Raw genomic sequence first — 17,779 nt, 5'->3', positions numbered from 1 at the left:
CTGTGTGAGGGCACTAAGGGGGCATAACTACTGTGTTGGAGCACTATGGAGGCATAACTGCTGTGTGGGGCACTAAAGGGCACATAACTTCTATGTGAGGGCACTAAGGGGGCATAATTACTGTGTGGGGGCACTAAGGGGGCAATAACTACTGTGTCTGAGCTTTATGGGGCATAACTACTGTGGGGGGACACTAAAGGGGGCATAACTACTCTGTCTGAGCACTAAAGGGGCATAACTACTATGTTGGAGCACTATGGGGTCATAAATACTGTGTCAGAGCACTAAGGATGCATAACTACTGTGTTACACTTTGATAAGATTGGATACTCAACTCAGAAGACAGTATCACGCGATAGGTTTACATACACGGGGCAGTATCACACATGACAGGCTTGGATACATCTACTTTCTAATTGTCAAAGATGATCTCCTCCTCTAAAGGACTCCCCCATCACAGTCACCCAGAATGGTCATTTTTCCAAAAACAAAGATGGCCGCTGAATGTTTTCCGGTGTTCTCTGTCACATCCGGTTTCACCTCACCCTGATTGGCTAGTAGTTTTCCCGCCCATCGCTCGCACGTTCCCCGCCCCTTCACGTGTATTCACTGCTGCAGGAACAACACTCGTTTCTATTGGACGGTTGTTGCCAAATTCACTGACAGCAGGCAGAGATTTTGAAAATGGTAAGTGAATGGAAACGTACATCCAGTAACTGAAGACCTGTGCGCTGAAGGCTTGTTACAATGCAGGTAGGAGAGGGGCGCCTGGAGTTTCATGCTGATATATTGTAACAAACCTTCACCTGTGTGGCGGGGATTCGTTTTCTGCTGGATGCTTACATTCACTGACAGCAAGGAAGCATTCTTGTTTGCTGAAGACCGGTCCTGATATTGTCCTGCTCACACAGTGTCCAGGGCAGGAGAGTTCTAGGGATGAGCGAATCGACTTCGGATGAAACATCCGAAGTCGATTCGCATAAAACTTCGCTTCAATAGTGTACAGCGTTAGAATGTATTGGCTCCGATGAGCCGAAGGCATTGCTTCGCATAATAACTTCAGAAGTTGATTTATACTGTAAAGAAACATTTCCCGAACTCCAAGATACCGAACCCGAGTTCGGGAAATGGTTTTTACAGTATAAATCAACTTCTGAAGTCTCGCGAGACTTCGCGAAGTAATACCTTCGGCTCATCGGAGCCAATACATTCTAATACTGTACGGAGCGCTCGCTCTGTACAGTATTGAAAGGAAGTTTTATGCGAATCGACTTCGGATGTTTCATCCGAAGTCGATTCGCTCATCCCTACGAGGAGACTAAAGACAACTGTAACAACCCCTCAGCTGTGACAAGTACTAGGTCAGGATAGTTGGCAGATGTATGAAAGCAACTAAGCGACTTGGTTGCCCGTAGCAGCCAATCACAGCACAGCTTTCATTTTCCAAGAGTACTGTAAGAAATAAAAGCTGTGCTGTGATTGGTTGCTATGGGCAACAGTCTGCGGGCACACAATAGCAAAGGAAGGCTGGGCTGTGATTGGTAGCTATGGCTGTTTTCAAGGGAGGTATATGAAATCAAAGCTGTCCCGTGATTGGTTGCTAAGGGCACTATATGAAATGAAAGCTGTCCTTTGGTTGCTATGGGCAATCGTTTTTCAAGATCAAAATATGAAGTTAAAGCTGTCCTGTGATTGGTTGCTAAGGGCAGTATATGAAATGAAAGCTGCACTGCGGTTGCTATGGCCACAGTTTTCAGGAGCAGTATAGATGGGAGAGAGAAGAGACGGGAGAGTAACGGGGGGGAGAGGGAAGAGACGGGAGAGTAACGGGGGGGGGGGGAGAGAAGAGACGGGAGAGTAACGGGGGGGGGAGAGAGAAGAGACGGGAGAGTAACGGGGGGGGGGGAGAGAGAAGAGACGGGAGAGTAACGGGGGGGGGGAGAGAGAAGAGACGGGAGAGTAACGGGGGGGGGGGGAGAGAGAAGAGACGGGAGAGTAACGGGGGGGGGGGAGAGAGAAGAGACGGGAGAGTAACGGGGGGGGGGGGGAGAGAAGAGACGGGAGAGTAACGGGGGGGGGAGAGAGAAGAGACGGGAGAGTAACGGGGGGGAGAAGAGACGGGAGAGTAACGGGGGGGAGAAGAGACGGGAGAGTAACGGGGGGGGAGAAGAGACGGGAGAGTAACGGGGGGGGAGAGAGAAGAGACGGGAGAGTAACGGGGGGGGGAGAGAAAAGAGACGGGAGAGTAACGGGGGGGAGAGAGAAGAGACGGGAGAGTAACGGGGGGGAGAGAGAAGAGACGGGAGAGTAACAGGGGGGAGAGAAAAGAGACGGGAGAGTAACGGGGGGGAGAGAGAAGAGACGGGAGAGTAACGGGGGGGGAGAGAAAAGAGACGGGAGAGTAACGGGGGGGAGAGAAAAGAGACGGGAGAGTAACGGGGGGGAGAGAGAAGAGACGGGAGAGTAACGGGGGGGGGGGAGAGAGCAGAGACGGGAGAGTAACGAGGGGAGAGAGAAGAGACGGGAGAGTAACGGGGGGGAGAGAGAAGAGACGGGAGAGTAACGGGGGGGAGAGAGAAGAGACGGGAGAGTAACGGGGGGAGAGAGAAGAGACGGGAGAGTAACGGGGGGAGAGAGAAGAGACGGGAGAGTAACGGGGGGGAGAGAGAAGAGACGGGAGAGTAACGGGGGGGGAGAGAGAAGAGACGGGAGAGTAACGGGGGGAGAGAGAAGAGACGGGAGAGTAACGGGGGGAGAGAGAAGAGACGGGAGAGTAACGGGGGGGAGAGAGAAGAGACGGGAGAGTAACGGGGGGGGAGAGAAAAGACGGGAGAGTAACGGGGGGGAGAGAGAAGAGACGGGAGAGTAACGGGGGGGAGAGAGAAGAGACGGGAGAATAACGGGGGGAGAGAGAAGAGACGGGAGAGTAACGGGGGGAGAGGTGGATTAGTCGGGCGGCAGAGCTGAGCATAGTTCGGAGGGGTGTGCGAGTGATTTGAAACGCAAAGTCTATTAGAAAGTTACAGAACTTTATTGCAGGGATCAGCGGGTTGTCTGCTTTCTACATACTTTTCTAATATTTTAAAAATTTTAATACTGAAATTTATGTAGACAACCCCTTTAAGGTTTATAGAACTCTGATCATATCTTGGCCTTGATTTTCAGGTGATGTGACCACGGACAAGGGACGGGCAGTATGGAGGGACGCGCGGAGATCGGTGCGGCTAGTAATGAAATGGAGGCAATAGGAGAAACAGGGGAAGGTCTGACAGGAGAAGCTGCCGTGGAGGGAAGCCATCTTTACAAGGAGGACCAGCAGCTGGTGGTGGCCGTTCCATCAGTAGTGAATGAGGACCGCTCCAGGACACCGGAGGACACTCTGAAAGGTCAGACAGGAGAAGACATGGCTATGGAGGGAGGCCATCTTTACAAGGAGGACCAGCAGCTGGTGGTGGCCGCCCCATCAGTAGTGAACGAGGACCGCTCCAGGACATCAGAGGACACTCTGAAAGGTCAGACAGGAGAAGACATGGCTATGGAGGGAAGCCATCTTTACAAGGAGGGCCAGGAGGTGGTCCCTTCAGCAGTGAGTGAGGACCACCCCGGGACCTTGGAGGACACTCTGAAAGGTCAGACAGAAGACATGGCTGTGGAAGGAAGCCATCTTTACAAGGAGGACCAGGAGGTGGTCCCTTCAGCAGTGAGTGAGGACCACCCCGGGACCTCGGAGGACACTCTGAAAGGTCAGACAGAAGACATGGCTTTGGAAGGAAGACATCTTTACAAGGAGGACCAGGAGGTGGTCCCTTCAGCAGTGAGTGAGGACCACCCCGGGACCTTGGAGGACACTCTGAAAGGTCAGACAGAAGACATGGCTGTGGAAGGAAGCCATCTTTACAAGGAGGGCCAGGAGGTGGTCCCTTCAGCAGTGAGTGAGGACCACCCCGGGACCTCAGAGGACACTCTGAAAGGTCAGACAGAAGACATGGCTGTGGAAGGAAGCCATCTTTACAAGGAGGACCAGGAGGTGGTCCCTTCAGCAGTGAGTGAGGACCACCCCGGGACCTTGGAGGACACTCTGAAAGGTCAGACAGAAGACATGGCTGTGGAAGGAAGCCATCTTTACAAGGAGGACCAGGAGGTGGTCCCTTCAGCAGTGAGTGAGGACCACCCCGGGACCTCAGAGGACAATCTGGAGGGTCATACAGGAGAAGACCTTGTGATGGGTCAGGATTGGGGCAGTGAGAGTGATGTCCACCAGGCTGTGGATGAAACGCTGGACGACCAGGCTAACCTGGAGGACGAGGGTCATGGACCACCAGCCAAAAAGACCTGCCCTGACCAGACAGACCCAGTGTGCGCTGAGTGCCAGGAGGATGTTGAGGGGGCGTCACATGAGGAGGCGGATCCTGTGCCAGATGCCGAGACCCCAGAAGATGCCTACAGGTGCCAGAGATATCTCACAGCAACCCCTCTCCACCTACCATGGTGTTTGTCACCCAGCTTTCCTGGATCCGCATATACTTGTACTTGAGAAAGCTGGGTGACAACGAATATGGACACCATTACACATTCTCTCCACAGGTTGTCACCCAGCCTCTTATAACCAAGTGTGCTTGCCTTTCAGAACTCCGGGAAAGCTGGATGATAACCCCCAGACGTATGCCGGCTGTGTTGGTAGTCACCCAGCTTTCCCAGGAGCAGAAGAGGATGACTTGAGGTTCTGATATTTACTGGGCATGTTTTTGATTTTAGGGGGAGGTGCCCTCTAAGCGGCAGTAGTCCTGTATATGTCAGGCCCCGCCCTATCATCTGAATTGTGCCCCTCCCCCATAGTGACCGCTTTCCTCTTTTCCAGTCCAGCGCAGTACGACTTCTCCCAGCAGCCGTGGGCTCTGACGGGCGCCTGGGCGGAGTACACCAGTGTCCCAGAGAACTTCCTGAAAGGGTGCAAGTGGTGAGTGCGGATGTCAGCTCTGGGGGCGAATCTACAGGGCGACGCCCCCAAGGAGAAAGAGGGGACGGGAAATGTCGGATTAGACATACTCTTAGAATTTAAAGGGGAACTCTACCAAAAAAGTGTCAGTATTAATTTCAGAGAAGATCCCAGACTGAAAGAGGAGGCGGCCATGTTAGCCCGCCGGAAGTGACGAGGAACGGGGTTGCTCCTCAGATCGTCACGTCAATGCTGAATTGGGGGCTGTCTTGGTGGCCACCCCTGTGTCTGCGTAGTTGGCTCGGTGGTCACCCCTGTGGCCGTGTAGTTGGCTCGGTGGTCACCCCTGTGGCCGTGTAGTTGGCTCGGGGGCCACCCCTGTGGCTGTGTAGTTGGCTCAGTGGTCACCCCTGTGGCCGTGTAGTTGGCTCAGTGGTCACCCCTCTGGCCGTGTAGTTGGCTCAGTGGTCACCCCTGTGGCCGTGTAGTTGGCTCAGTGGTCACCCCTGTGGCCGTGTAGTTGGCTCGGTGGTCACCCCTGTGGCTGTGTAGTTGGCTCAGTGGTCACCCCTGTGGCCGTGTAGTTGGCTCGGTGGTCACACCTGTGGCCGTGTAGTTGGCTCGGTGGTCACACCTGTGGCCGTGTAGTTGGCTCGGTGGTCACCCCTGTGGCCGTGTAGTTGGCTCGGTGGTCACCCCTGTGGCTGTGTAGTTGGCTCGGTGGTCACCCCTGTGGCTGTGTAGTTGGCTCAGTGGTCACCCCTGTGGCTGTGTAGTTGGCTCAGTGGTCACCCCTGTGGCTGTGTAGTTGGCTCGGTGGTCACGATCCCAGGAGTTGTTTTCTTCCCTCTTATAACAGTCGGGAATTTCTTGTCGGAAATTCCCCTTTTTACGCAAATCCTGTTGCCGGGGGAAACTCTGCAGATCTGTGAGACGCCGCTGTCTGCACGGTAGTTATAGGGAAACTCCACTGACGGAAGCCGGCTGTCCTGACCGCTCATTGTGGCATGTCAGGAGGTGGAGTGCCCCTTTAACACACAGTCTGCTCCACCGTTACCTGCACAGTCTACAGCTGAAGCTCTCGTTTTGAGGGCTATTGGTTCTGTCTTCCAAGGGGTTAATGAGACCCCCATCTCTTAGGAGAGATGAATGTAGTGGTGGCTCTTTAAGACACAGAGTCCCTGTCCTGTCAGGGTTACTTCTAGAGCCGGGGCTCAGGGTCATTGCACTTTAGGGTTAGTCCAGTAGGTGGAGCCAGAGATGTCATCTCCTTGTTCTTATCCCCAGGGCTCCGGACGGATCCTGCATCTTATCCAACAGTGATGACAACATCCTGCGGCTTTATAACCTTCCTCCAGAGCTGTACTCTGCTGAATGGGACCTACTGCAGGAGATGGTAAGAGGTCACCCCGCAGGAGGAGGGGCAGACTCATAGCTCCTTCTATATGTATCACCCTGCAGGAGGAGGGGCAGACTCATAGCTCCTTCTATATGTATCACCCTGCAGGAGGAGGAGCAGACTCATAGCTCCATCTATATGTATCACCCTGCAGGAGGAGGGGCAGACTCATAGCTCCTTCTATATGTATCACCCCGCAGGAGGAGGGGCAGACTCATAGCTCCTTCTATATGTATCACCCTGCAGGAGGAGGAGCAGACTCATAGCTCCTTCTATATGTATCACCCTGCAGGAGGAGGAGCAGACTCATAGCTCCTTCTATATGTATCACCCTGCAGGAGGAGGGGCAGACTCATAGCTCCTTCTATATGTATCACCCTGCAGGAGGAGGAGCAGACTCATAGCTCCTTCTATATGTATCACCCTGCAGGAGGAGGGGCAGACTCATAGCTCCTTCTATATGTATCACCCTGCAGGAGGAGGGGCAGACTCATAGCTCCTTCTATATGTATCACCCCGCAGGAGGAGGGGCAGACTCATAGCTCCTTCTATATGTATCACCCTGCAGGAGGAGGGGCAGACTCATAGCTCCTTCTATATGTATCACCCTGCAGGAGGAGGAGCAGACTCATAGCTCCTTCTATATATATCACCCTGCAGGAGGAGGAGCAGACTCATAGCTCCTTCTATATGTATCACCCTGCAGGAGGAGGGGCAGACTCATAGCTCCTTCTATATGTATCACCCTGCAGGAGGAGGGGCAGACTCATAGCTCCTTCTATATGTATCACCCTGCAGGAGGAGGAGCAGACTCATAGCTCCTTCTATATGTATCACCCTGCAGGAGGAGGGGCAGACTCATAGCTCCTTCTATATGTATCACCCTGCAGGAGGAGGAGCAGACTCATAGCTCCTTCTATATGTATCACCCTGCAGGAGGAGGGGCAGACTCATAGCTTTTTCTATATGTATCACCCTGCAGGAGGAGGAGCAGACTCATAGCTCCTTCTATATGTATCACCCTGCAGGAGGAGGGGCAGACTCATAGCTCCTTCTATATGTATCACCCTGCAGGAGGAGGGGCAGACTCATAGCTCCTTCTATATGTATCACCCTGCAGGAGGAGGAGCAGACTCATAGCTCCTTCTATATGTATCACCCTGCAGGAGGAGGGGCAGACTCATAGCTCCTTCTATATGTATCACCCTGCAGGAGGAGGGGCAGACTCATAGCTCCTTCTATATGTATCACCCTGCAGGAGGAGGGGCAGACTCATAGCTCCTTCTATATGTATCACCCTGCAGGAGGAGGGGCAGACTCATAGCTCCTTCTATATGTATCACCCTGCAGGAGGAGGGGCAGACTCATAGCTCCTTCTATATGTATCACCCTGCAGGAGGAGGGGCAGACTCATAGCTCCTTCTATATGTATCACCCTGCAGGAGGAGGAGCAGACTCATAGCTCCTTCTATATGTATCACCCTGCAGGGGGAGGGGCAGACTCATAGCTCCTTCTATATGTATCACCCTGCAGGAGGAGGGGCAGACTCATAGCTCCTTCTATATGTATCACCCTGCAGGAGGAGGGGCAGACTCATAGCTCCTTCTATATGTATCACCCTGCAGGAGGAGGGGCAGACTCATAGCTCCTTCTATATGTATCACCCTGCAGGAGGAGGGGCAGACTCATAGCTCCTTCTATATGTATCACCCTGCAGGAGGAGGGGCAGACTCATAGCTCCTTCTATATGTATCACCCTGCAGGAGGAGGGCCAGACTCATAGCTCCTTCTATATGTATCACCCTGCAGGAGGAGGGGCAGACTCATAGCTTCTTCTATATGTATCACCCTGCAGGAGGAGGAGCAGACTCATAGCTCCTTCTATATGTATCACCCTGCAGGAGGAGGAGCAGACTCATAGCTCCTTCTATATGTATCACCCTGCAGGAGGAGGGGCAGACTCATAGCTCCTTCTATATGTATCACCCTGCAGGAGGAGGAGCAGACTCATAGCTCCTTCTATATGTATCACCCTGCAGGAGGAGGGGCAGACTCATAGCTCCTTCTATATGTATCACCCTGCAGGAGGAGGGGCAGACTCATAGCTCCTTCTATATGTATCACCCTGCAGGAGGAGGGGCAGACTCATAGCTCCTTCTATATGTATCACCCTGCAGGAGGAGGGGCAGACTCATAGCTCCTTCTATATGTATCACCCTGCAGGAGGAGGAGCAGACTCATAGCTCCTTCTATATGTATCACCCTGCAGGAGGAGGAGCAGACTCATAGCTCCTTCTATATGTATCACCCTGCAGGAGGAGGAGCAGACTCATAGCTCCTTCTATATGTATCACCCTGCAGGAGGAGGGGCAGACTCATAGCTCCTTCTATATGTATCACCCTGCAGGAGGAGGGGCAGACTCATAGCTCCTTCTATATGTATCACCCTGCAGGAGGAGGGGCAGACTCATAGCTCCTTCTATATGTATCACCCTGCAGGAGGAGGAGCAGACTCATAGCTCCTTCTATATGTATCACCCTGAAGTGGGAGGAGCAGACTCATAGCTCCTTCTATATGTATCGCCCTGCAGGAGGAGGAGCAGACTCATAGCTCCTTCTATATGTATCGCCCTGCAGGAGGAGGGGCAGACTCATAGCTCCTTCTATATGTATCGCCCTGCAGGAGGAGGGGCAGACTCATAGCTCCTTCTATATGTATCACCCTGCAGGAGGAGGGGCAGACTCATAGCTCCTTCTATATGTATCACCCTGCAGGAGGAGGAGCAGACTCATAGCTCCTTCTATATGTATCACCCTGCAGGAGGAGGGGCAGACTCATAGCTCCTTCTATATGTATCACCCTGCAGGAGGAGGAGCAGACTCATAGCTCCTTCTATATGTATCACCCTGCAGGAGGAGGGGCAGACTCATAGCTCCTTCTATATGTATCACCCTGCAGGAGGAGGGGCAGACTCATAGCTCCCTTCTATATGTATCACCCTGCAGGAGGAGGGGCAGACTCATAGCTCCTTCTATATGTATCAACCTGCAGGAGGAGGGGCAGACTCATAGCTCCTTCTATATGTATCACCCTGCAGGAGGAGGGGCAGACTCATAGCTCCTTCTATATGTATTACCCTGCAGGAGGAGGAGCAGACTCATAGCTCCTTCTATATGTATCACCCTGCAGGAGGAGGGGCAGACTCATAGCTCCTTCTATATGTATCACCCTGCAGGAGGAGGGGCAGACCCATAGCTCCTTCTATATGTATCACCCTGCAGGGGGAGGAGCAGACTCATAGCTCCTTCTATATGTATCGCCCTGCAGGAGGAGGGGCAGACTCATAGCTCCTTCTATATGTATCACCCTGCAGGAGGAGGGGCAGACTCATAGCTCCTTCTATATGTATCACCCTGCAGGAGGAGGAGCAGACTCATAGCTCCTTCTATATGTATCACCCTGCAGGAGGAGGGGCAGACTAATAGCTCCTTCTATATGTATCACCCTGCAGGAGGAGGAGCAGACTCATAGCTCCTTCTATATGTATCACCCTGCAGGAGGAGGAGCAGACTCATAGCTCCTTCTATATGTATCACCCTGCATGAGGAGGAGCAGACTCATAGCTCCTTCTATATGTATCACCCTGCAGGAGGAGGAGCAGATTCATAGATCCTATATGTATCGCCCTGCAGGAGGAGGAGCACAGTGTCATATGGCAGTTTTGGCCCCACAGATTCACGCTCTTCTTGTCTTCTAGGGGCCGGTTCTCCGTATGTCGGAGGGAGACACCATTTACGATTATTGTTGGCATCCTCTCATGAACTCCTGTGACCCAGCCTCCTGCTTGTAAGTGTCCTGCAAGGCTCTTTTCACACTGCTGATTCAGCTGGGGGTTTGTTACAATGTATCGTCTATTACACTGACCCTCTAATCTCTCCCTCAGTGTCGCCAGCAGCAGCAGAGACAACCCCATTCATGTTTGGGATGCCTTCACCGGAGACCTCAAGGCTTCTTACCGACCCTATAACCATTTGGTGAGTGCCGCATGCTAAGTGACCCCGCAGGGGGGGAGGGGTACACCTTTCGCAGTCTGTATTTATGACTATCTTCCTCAGGATGAGCTGACGGCCGCTCACTCGCTGTGCTTCTCACCGGACGGATCTCGCTTGTTTTGCGGGTTTGATAAGATGGTTCGGGTATTTGACACTTCTCGGCCTGGAAGAGACTGTGAATGTCGCCCCACTTTCCGTAAGTGCGTCTTTTTGGCCTCTGTCCAGGGGCATCCCTCCCGGTAGACTTCATTACTCCATGCAGAACCCTCCGGTGATGCATCCTCTACTCCCCCCAGGCCTCAGCTATGGGAGCTGTGATCGCAGCCTTATGGCTCATCACCCAGCTTTCCCAGAAGCAGATAATGTATAATGACTGCAGGTCTTTCTTTCTCACGTGTCTTCCAGAGAAGAAGCTGGGTCAGCCGGGGATCATCTCCTGCATTGCGTTCAGCCCGGCTCAGGACATATACGCCTGCGGCTCGTACTCCAGGTGTCTGGGCCTCTACTCCTACGAGGAAGGGGTGACGCTGGCCGTCCTGCACGGCCCCATAGGAGGGGTCACCCACCTGCTGTTCTCTGCGGACGGGCGCTGCGTGTTCTCCGGGGGTAGAAAGGTAAATGATGTAGATAAGTACATATATATATATGAAGTCCTCAGTAATCAGGTTGTGCAGTCTTTGTTAAAATCCAAGTCTTTATTAAATAATAGGCCCCAAAAAAAGGGAGAAAATCTTTGCTTACACGTTTCCAGAGACAGATGGCGCTCTTAAGCTAATTTCAGACGAGCACGTCCACTGCGGGAATCGTGCTCCAGGTGGACACTGCTCCTGTGACCTGATTTTATAATGCTGTGTGTCTCTGCCCGTCCTCAGCTGTAATCACCTGTACTCACATAATGCCGTCAGTACAAATCCTTACAGCGGAGGTTGGGCAGAGACGCACAGCATTATAAACCTCGTCACAGGAGCAGTGTCCACCTGGAGCATATTTCCCGCAGTGGACTTTCTCACATTAAGGCTACATGCACACGAACGTTGTTTGCTTCCGTGTCCGTTCAGTTTTTTTGGCGGATTGGATGCGGACCCATTCATTTCAATGTACGTCCGTTCCGTAGCCCTGCAAAAAAATTAGAACGTGTCCTGTTACAATGGGTCCGTAATAAAAAAAACGGATGGCATCCGTTTTTTTTTGCGGACCGCAAAACGCATACGGTCGTGTGCATGTAGCCTAAAGGGGTTGTCTGGCTTCAGCAACTGGCGTTTGTTATGTATAGAAAGTTCCTAATGTATTGTGATTGTCCATATTGCCTTCTTTGCTGGCTGGATTCATTTTTGCATCACATTATACACGACTCGTTTACATGGTTACGACCACCCTGCAATCCATCAGAGGTGGTCGTGCTTGCACATTATATGAAAAAGTGCTGGCCTCTCTGGTGGCCGGGACTGTGGAAGCTCGCGTAGGCTAGTGCTTTTTTTCTATAGTGTTCAAGCACAACCGCCAATGCTGTATTACAGGGTGGTCATAACCATGGAAACAAGCAGAGTATAATGTGATGGAAGAATGACTCCAGCCAGCAAAGGAAGCAATATGGACAATCACAATACATTAGGAGGTGCCTTGTATTAACTTTGTCTACATGATAAATGCTATTTGCTGAAGTGACACAACTCCTTTAAAGAGTCTGCGTCACCTGTTTCCAGTATACCATGCCAGACATATAGTGAGGTAGGGCCCCAAACGCTGATCACAGACATGCCTGTATTTCCCTCACACTGTAAAATCCACTTTTTAAAATATGCTAATGAGCAAACAGAGCACTCGGAGGCCGCGCGCCTATGGCTTCTGAGCACCGCATCTCCGACGCCCTCCTGCCTGTTAGTGCCGCCAATTCATTTGATTGACAGCGCTAGACTCACTGGTCTAGCGCCGAGATCCCGAGCGTGCGCACTCCAGCGTATGACGGCGCGTGCGCACTACACTTGCACCGTCAATCTCGGCAAGTCCAATTCCTCTAGTGCGCACGCGCCGTCCCTGCACTCGGAAGTGGCGGCGCGTTCTGCTTCAGAGGGAGCGGAGGAGCTTGTCTTCAGGGAGTATTCTCTCCTCCCACTGCCACCAACCTTAAAGGGGGACAGCGCATTGAATGTTTGAAAAACTCTTTTTTTTTAAATTAATTTGGCAAACTGAATGTTGCCACATTCCACTACCACTGCCAGTAATGAACATGGCACTATGAAGCACCATGGCAGCGCGTTCAGTTGCCAAAAGCCACTGCCACCAATGAATATGGCACAATGACAACCGCATGCGCTGCCATGGTGCCTCATAGTGCCATGTTCATTGCTGGCAGTGGTAGTGGAATTTGGCAACATTCAGTTTGCCAAATTAATTTAAAAACATTCAATGCGCTGTCCCCCTTTAAGGTTGGTGGCAGTGGGAGGAAAGAATACTCACCTTTCCATCCTCCCTGAAGACAAGCTCCTCCGCTCCCTCTGAAGCAGAACGCGCCGCCACTTCCGAGTGCAGGGACGGCGCGTGCGCACTAGAGGAATTGGACTTGCCGAGATTGACGGTGCAAGTGTGGTGCGCACGCGCTGTCATACGTTGGAGTGCGCACGCTCGGGGTCTCAGCGCTAGACCAGTGAGTCTAGCGCTGTCAATCAAATGAATTGGCGGCACTAACAGGCAGGAGGGCGTCGGAGATGCGGTGCTCAGAAGCCATAGGCGCGCGGCCTCCGAGTGCTCTGTTTGCTCATTAGCATATTTTTTTAAGTAGATTTTACAGTGTGTATATATCTATATTATTTATACATATCCACACATACATCTTGGACTATCTACATATGTGTATGTACCCATGTTACATCATATTTATGCATATATGATACACATAATATATTTGTAAGGACAGTCGTGTACATATATACAATAGATACACACACACATATGCATTAATAAAATAAATATAGCAGGTAAATAATATTAAGATCAGTCTAGAACGTCCTCTATAGTTAAGGGAGAATCCGTTTGGGATGGTGTTTAGATAGTTCGGGTTCCATAGAGACCGTGATAGTGAATATGATGCATGTTTAGTTTCCATGCTGTGTGAGACCGATGGCCGTACTTCTGAGACGGTGGGCATTTCTGGGCCATGAGGCTTCTTGCGGCCGGTATTATATGGGATCCCACTGGTTTGGCATGTCGTGGAATAGGTTGATTTGGTAGGAAACATAAGGCAAAGTCTGGAGATGGTTGAATGTTTATATGGAGCATCTTGTTTAGTTTTTCAAATACCGTTTTCCAAAAAGTTTTAGAATTTTTGGAGATGTCCGCCATAAATGGAGATAGGTTCCCTGGGCTCCACACTTCTTCCAGCAGAGTAGCCGGGCTCCATGTGGTTTAGTATTACCGCTGTCAGGTGCCATCTCGGGGGTACTGTCCGTGAGAGTTCACACTGGTGCGTTCCTTTGGATATTTCATTAGACCAGTTGGACGCAGAGAAGAGCTGGTTCCGGGGTCTCTTTCCCATTGTAGCAGACATTTATTTTTTAACTTCTCTTCACTATTGTTATTATCGGCATAGACGTTACAAATACCTTTCCTTTATAGGATTTTGAGTAGAGAAGAATATAAATGCAGATTTAGGAAAAGTTGGGTCGTTGATCTGGATTTGGGAAAAGGAATGTCTGATTCTTAAATGTTTGTAGAAGTCTGTTTTAGGTAACGGATATTGGGAAGCTAAATGGGTGAAGGAGTGTAATTTGTGTGGGTTATTTGGGTCGGTTAAGGCTACTTTCACACTTGCGGCAGAGAGATCCGGCGGGCAGTTCCGGCAAAATGTATGCTGCCAACTGATGGCAATTGTAAGACTGATCAGGATCCTGATCAGTCAGAAAAATGCATTGAAATGCCGGATCCATCTTTCCGGTGTCATCCGGTAAAACGGATCCGGCATTTACTTTTTTTAACCTTTTTTTTTTTTTTTTTTCGGTCTGCGCATGAGGACGGATCCGGAATTGCGATATTTTGAATGCCGGATCCTGCACTAATACATTCCTATGGAAAAAAAATGCCAGATTCATCATTCCGGCAAATCTTCAGTTTTTTTGGGCCGGAGATAAAACCGTAGCATGCTGCGATATTATCTCCGCCCTGAAAAGGCAAAACGCCTGAACTGAAGACGTCCTGATGCGTCCTGTACGGATTTCTCTCCATTCAGAATGCATTAGGATAAAACTGATCAGTTATTTTTTGGTATTGAGCCCCTAGGACAGAACTCGGTGCCGGAAAAGAAAACCGCAAGTGTGAACGTACCCGAAGTCTTTAATTCTTTTTATTCTGTATTTTTCACAGTTAGAAAGGTTGATATCTGGACAAATAGTTTTGATATATATATAATTGGTAATTGTTGTATGTTAATTTTATTAGATATGGGGTATTTTTTTATATAATTTTCCCAAGTAGTTTGTGTGACCTTTATACTTAGAGGATTTGTATGCTGGACCATGATGGATCCCCTCCAGATACCGCTCTATGGTCTCCGGTTATCAGCCATTTTACCAGAGGGGAGGGTGACTTTAGCGCTGGTGAATACAATCTATTGGGGGCAACCATTTTTATATATAGTTGTATCAGGGCTTGTTTTTTGGAGGACAAGTTGTAGTTTTTAATGGCGCCATTTTGGGGAACACATAACTTTCTGATTAACTTTTATTAACTCTTTCTGGGAGGGAGATGGGAAAAACAGCAATACTGCCACTGAGTTTTTACATTATACATTTTGAGTTCATTTTTCGGTATAAATAAGCCTACTTTCACACTGGCGTTTTGGCTTTCCGTTTGTGAGATCCGTTCAGGGCTCTCACTAGCGGTCTAAAACGGATCAGTTTGCATTCTGAATGGAAAAGGATCCGCTCAGAATGCATCAGTTCAGTCTCTATTCCACTTTGGAGACGGACACCAAAAGTGAGCCAAACGGATCCGTCATGACCCACAATGCAAGTCAATGGGGACGGATCCGTTTTCACTGACACAATCTGGCACAATAGAAAACGGATCCGTCCTCCCTTGACTTTCAATGGAGTTCAAGACAGATCTGTCTTGGCTATGTTAAAGATAATACAAACGGATCCGTTCAGATCGGATGCAGACGGTTGTATTATCTGAACGGATCCATCCATGACGGATCCGCACAAAACGTGAGTGTGAAAGTAGCTTAACATGATATCTTTATTCTTTGGGTCAGTACGATTACAGCGATACCAAATACATAGTGTTTTCCCGTTTTACTACTTTTTGCATAGCCGCTTCCCAAGACTCATAACTAGTATTTTTCAGTGGCATCTAAGTATAATTTAGCAATTCTGTCTTTTTTTTTTTTTTTTTTTGCTGCGTTCACCGTAGGGGATAATTTACATGATATTTATGTAGTGCAGGTCATTATGGATGCAGCGATACCAAAAATATGAGGGAGATTTATTTTTTTTGCCAATTTTTTTTCACAAAAAAGTTATATTTTATTTAATAAATGTTTTGTTTTTTTTTTGCCAATTTTTTTTTTTTACCACTCAATAGTCCCACAAAGGGACTACAACAGCCAACATTTTCAGAGATTTTAAAATACAATGCACTATCACTATAGTGTGTTGCATTTTAATGTCAGTGCTATACTGACATTGACCAGCAGGCTGCGCCAAAGAGGCACGGTCTGCTGGAAAATACTCGAGGCTGGTTTGGAGCCTATATCAGACACCCGCCAGCCTTTACACACATCGGCACCCTGTGATCGCATTTGCAGGGTGCTAATGGGAGATGGAGGGAGTCCGCTCCCCCGTCAGCACTTCACATGCGGCAGGCGCTATTGCCCGCGGCATGTCAAATGTTAAACCTCTTGCCGACCTGGAATGGCTGATAACAGGGGGCAATAGACTGTATTCTCCTGTCCTACAGTCATCCTCTCCCCTGTAGTGTCTGATAACAGGGGGCAATAGACTGTATTCTCCTGTCCTACAGTCATCCTCTCCCCTGAAATGGCTGATAACAGGGAGCAATAGACTGTATTCTCCTGTCCTACAGTCATCCTCTCCCCTGTAGTGTCTGATAACAGGGAGCAATAGACTGTATTCTCCTGGAATGGCTGATAACAGGGGGCAATAGACTGTATTCTCCTGTCCTACAGTCATCCTCTCCCTGAAATGGCTGATAACAGGGGGCAATAGACTGTATTCTCCTGTCCTACAGTCATCCTCTCCCCTGAAATGGCTGATAACAGGGGACAATAGACTGTATTCTCCTGTCCTACAGTCATCCTCTCCCCTGAAATGGCTGATAACAGGGGGCAATAGACTGTATTCTCCTGGAATGGCTGATAACAGGGGGCAGTAGGTTGCATTCACGCGTATTACATTCTGTAGGACATTTGTAAGGACCCCTCTAAGTGTCATCTGTGTAACACTCCTTGCAGGACCCAGAGATCTTGTGCTGGGACGTCCGTCACCCCGGGCAGGTGCTGACCTCCCTGAGGCGCAGTGTGACCACCAACCAGAGGGTGTACTTTGACACGGACAGGTGAGTGTCGGCTTGGCCCCATCGTCTGCTCACCCCGGTATTGTGATACGTTTCATGTGTGCTTGTCTCCTCGTCCTCACAGCTTGGGCCGGTACCTGGTCAGCGGGGACACGGAGGGCGTGGTGTCTGTCTGGGACATGTCCTCTCCGCCGGTGGAGGGCGTGTTGTCGCCAGCGCTGCAGTTCCAGGCACAGACGGACTGCGTCAACGGCGTCAGGTGGGTGATGCAATTTTTCCTGAAGAATCTGATTACAGGAAATGTGACCTATTGGTCTCCAGGGGTCAGATCAGCAATTTTTTTTAACTTTTATCACAGCTGTCCACATAAAAAAGCTGATTGCTGAAGCCTCACCAGTTTAGGTTCCTAACAAGGTCTCTGCTTGCTGTCAGTGAACTGTAATGAGTAATCCCCTTCCTATTTCTGCCTTCAGCCTGCACCCATCTCTACCCATCCTGGCCACGACATCGGGACAACGGAAGTTTCCCGAGTCAGAAGACAGCGAAGATGAGTCCCATCAGGAAGCAGAAGGAGCGAAACGCAGCAGAGCTGGAGAGAACGCGCTGCAGCTCTGGTGGTGCGGAGGCAGCAGCAGTGATGCCAAGTAGTGGGGCACAGCCGGAGAGACATTGTGCTGCCACATAGAGGGAGACAGGGAGATTCCCTCCGTTTTTGTATTTCTGGGTATTATATTTTGTACATATGTATCCCCGTAGGTATCTGTAAATATTTTATACCTTGTGTACAGCCTGAACGCAATAAAGAGTCCCGCACAATTGTGTCCTGTTGCACATTATGGAATAGGGGTGCAGTGGAGAATTG

At 50.2% G+C, this 17,779-nt stretch overlaps 1 protein-coding gene across 4 annotated transcripts; it reads left to right on the top strand.

Annotated features, from left to right (window-relative positions):
• Positions 1–589: 589 nt before the first annotated feature.
• On the top strand, positions 590–17,777 carry WRAP53 (WD repeat containing antisense to TP53). Of its 4 annotated transcripts, none has more exons than XM_040415224.1 (12): positions 590–687; positions 3,166–3,542; positions 3,657–4,446; positions 4,859–4,957; positions 6,224–6,332; positions 10,095–10,183; positions 10,281–10,371; positions 10,453–10,585; positions 10,795–11,003; positions 16,856–16,959; positions 17,042–17,176; positions 17,391–17,777. In XM_040415224.1, the coding sequence occupies exons 2-12, from the start codon at positions 3,197–3,199 to the stop codon at positions 17,563–17,565; spliced, it is 2,280 nt and encodes a 759-aa protein (XP_040271158.1). In that variant the 5' UTR covers positions 590–687; positions 3,166–3,196; the 3' UTR covers positions 17,566–17,777. The 4 variants fall into 4 exon arrangements, with proteins under 4 accessions (XP_040271158.1, XP_040271160.1, XP_040271159.1 ...); XM_040415226.1 differs by having other exon boundaries at positions 3,166–3,416; positions 17,391–17,771; XM_040415225.1 differs by having other exon boundaries at positions 3,166–3,293; positions 3,420–4,446; positions 17,391–17,750.
• Positions 17,778–17,779: the final 2 nt, after the last annotated feature.

The sequence above is a fragment of the Bufo bufo genome, chromosome 1 (genome assembly GCF_905171765.1).
Source record: "Bufo bufo chromosome 1, aBufBuf1.1, whole genome shotgun sequence".
NCBI classification, from domain to species: domain Eukaryota; kingdom Metazoa; phylum Chordata; class Amphibia; order Anura; family Bufonidae; genus Bufo; species Bufo bufo.
This window is presented reverse-complemented; position numbering and strand designations above follow the sequence as displayed.

Excerpts from the sequence above, each read along its gene's own strand:
- WRAP53 (XM_040415223.1), top strand. The coding sequence starts at position 3,197 with ATGGAGGGACGCGCGGAGATCGGTGCGGCTAGTAATGAAATGGAGGCA. Across the intron at positions 16,960-17,041 it reads GTGTACTTTGACACGGACAG|CTTGGGCCGGTACCTGGTCA; the intron begins GTGAGTGTCGGC and ends TCGTCCTCACAG. Across the intron at positions 17,177-17,390 it reads GACTGCGTCAACGGCGTCAG|CCTGCACCCATCTCTACCCA; the intron begins GTGGGTGATGCA and ends TTCTGCCTTCAG.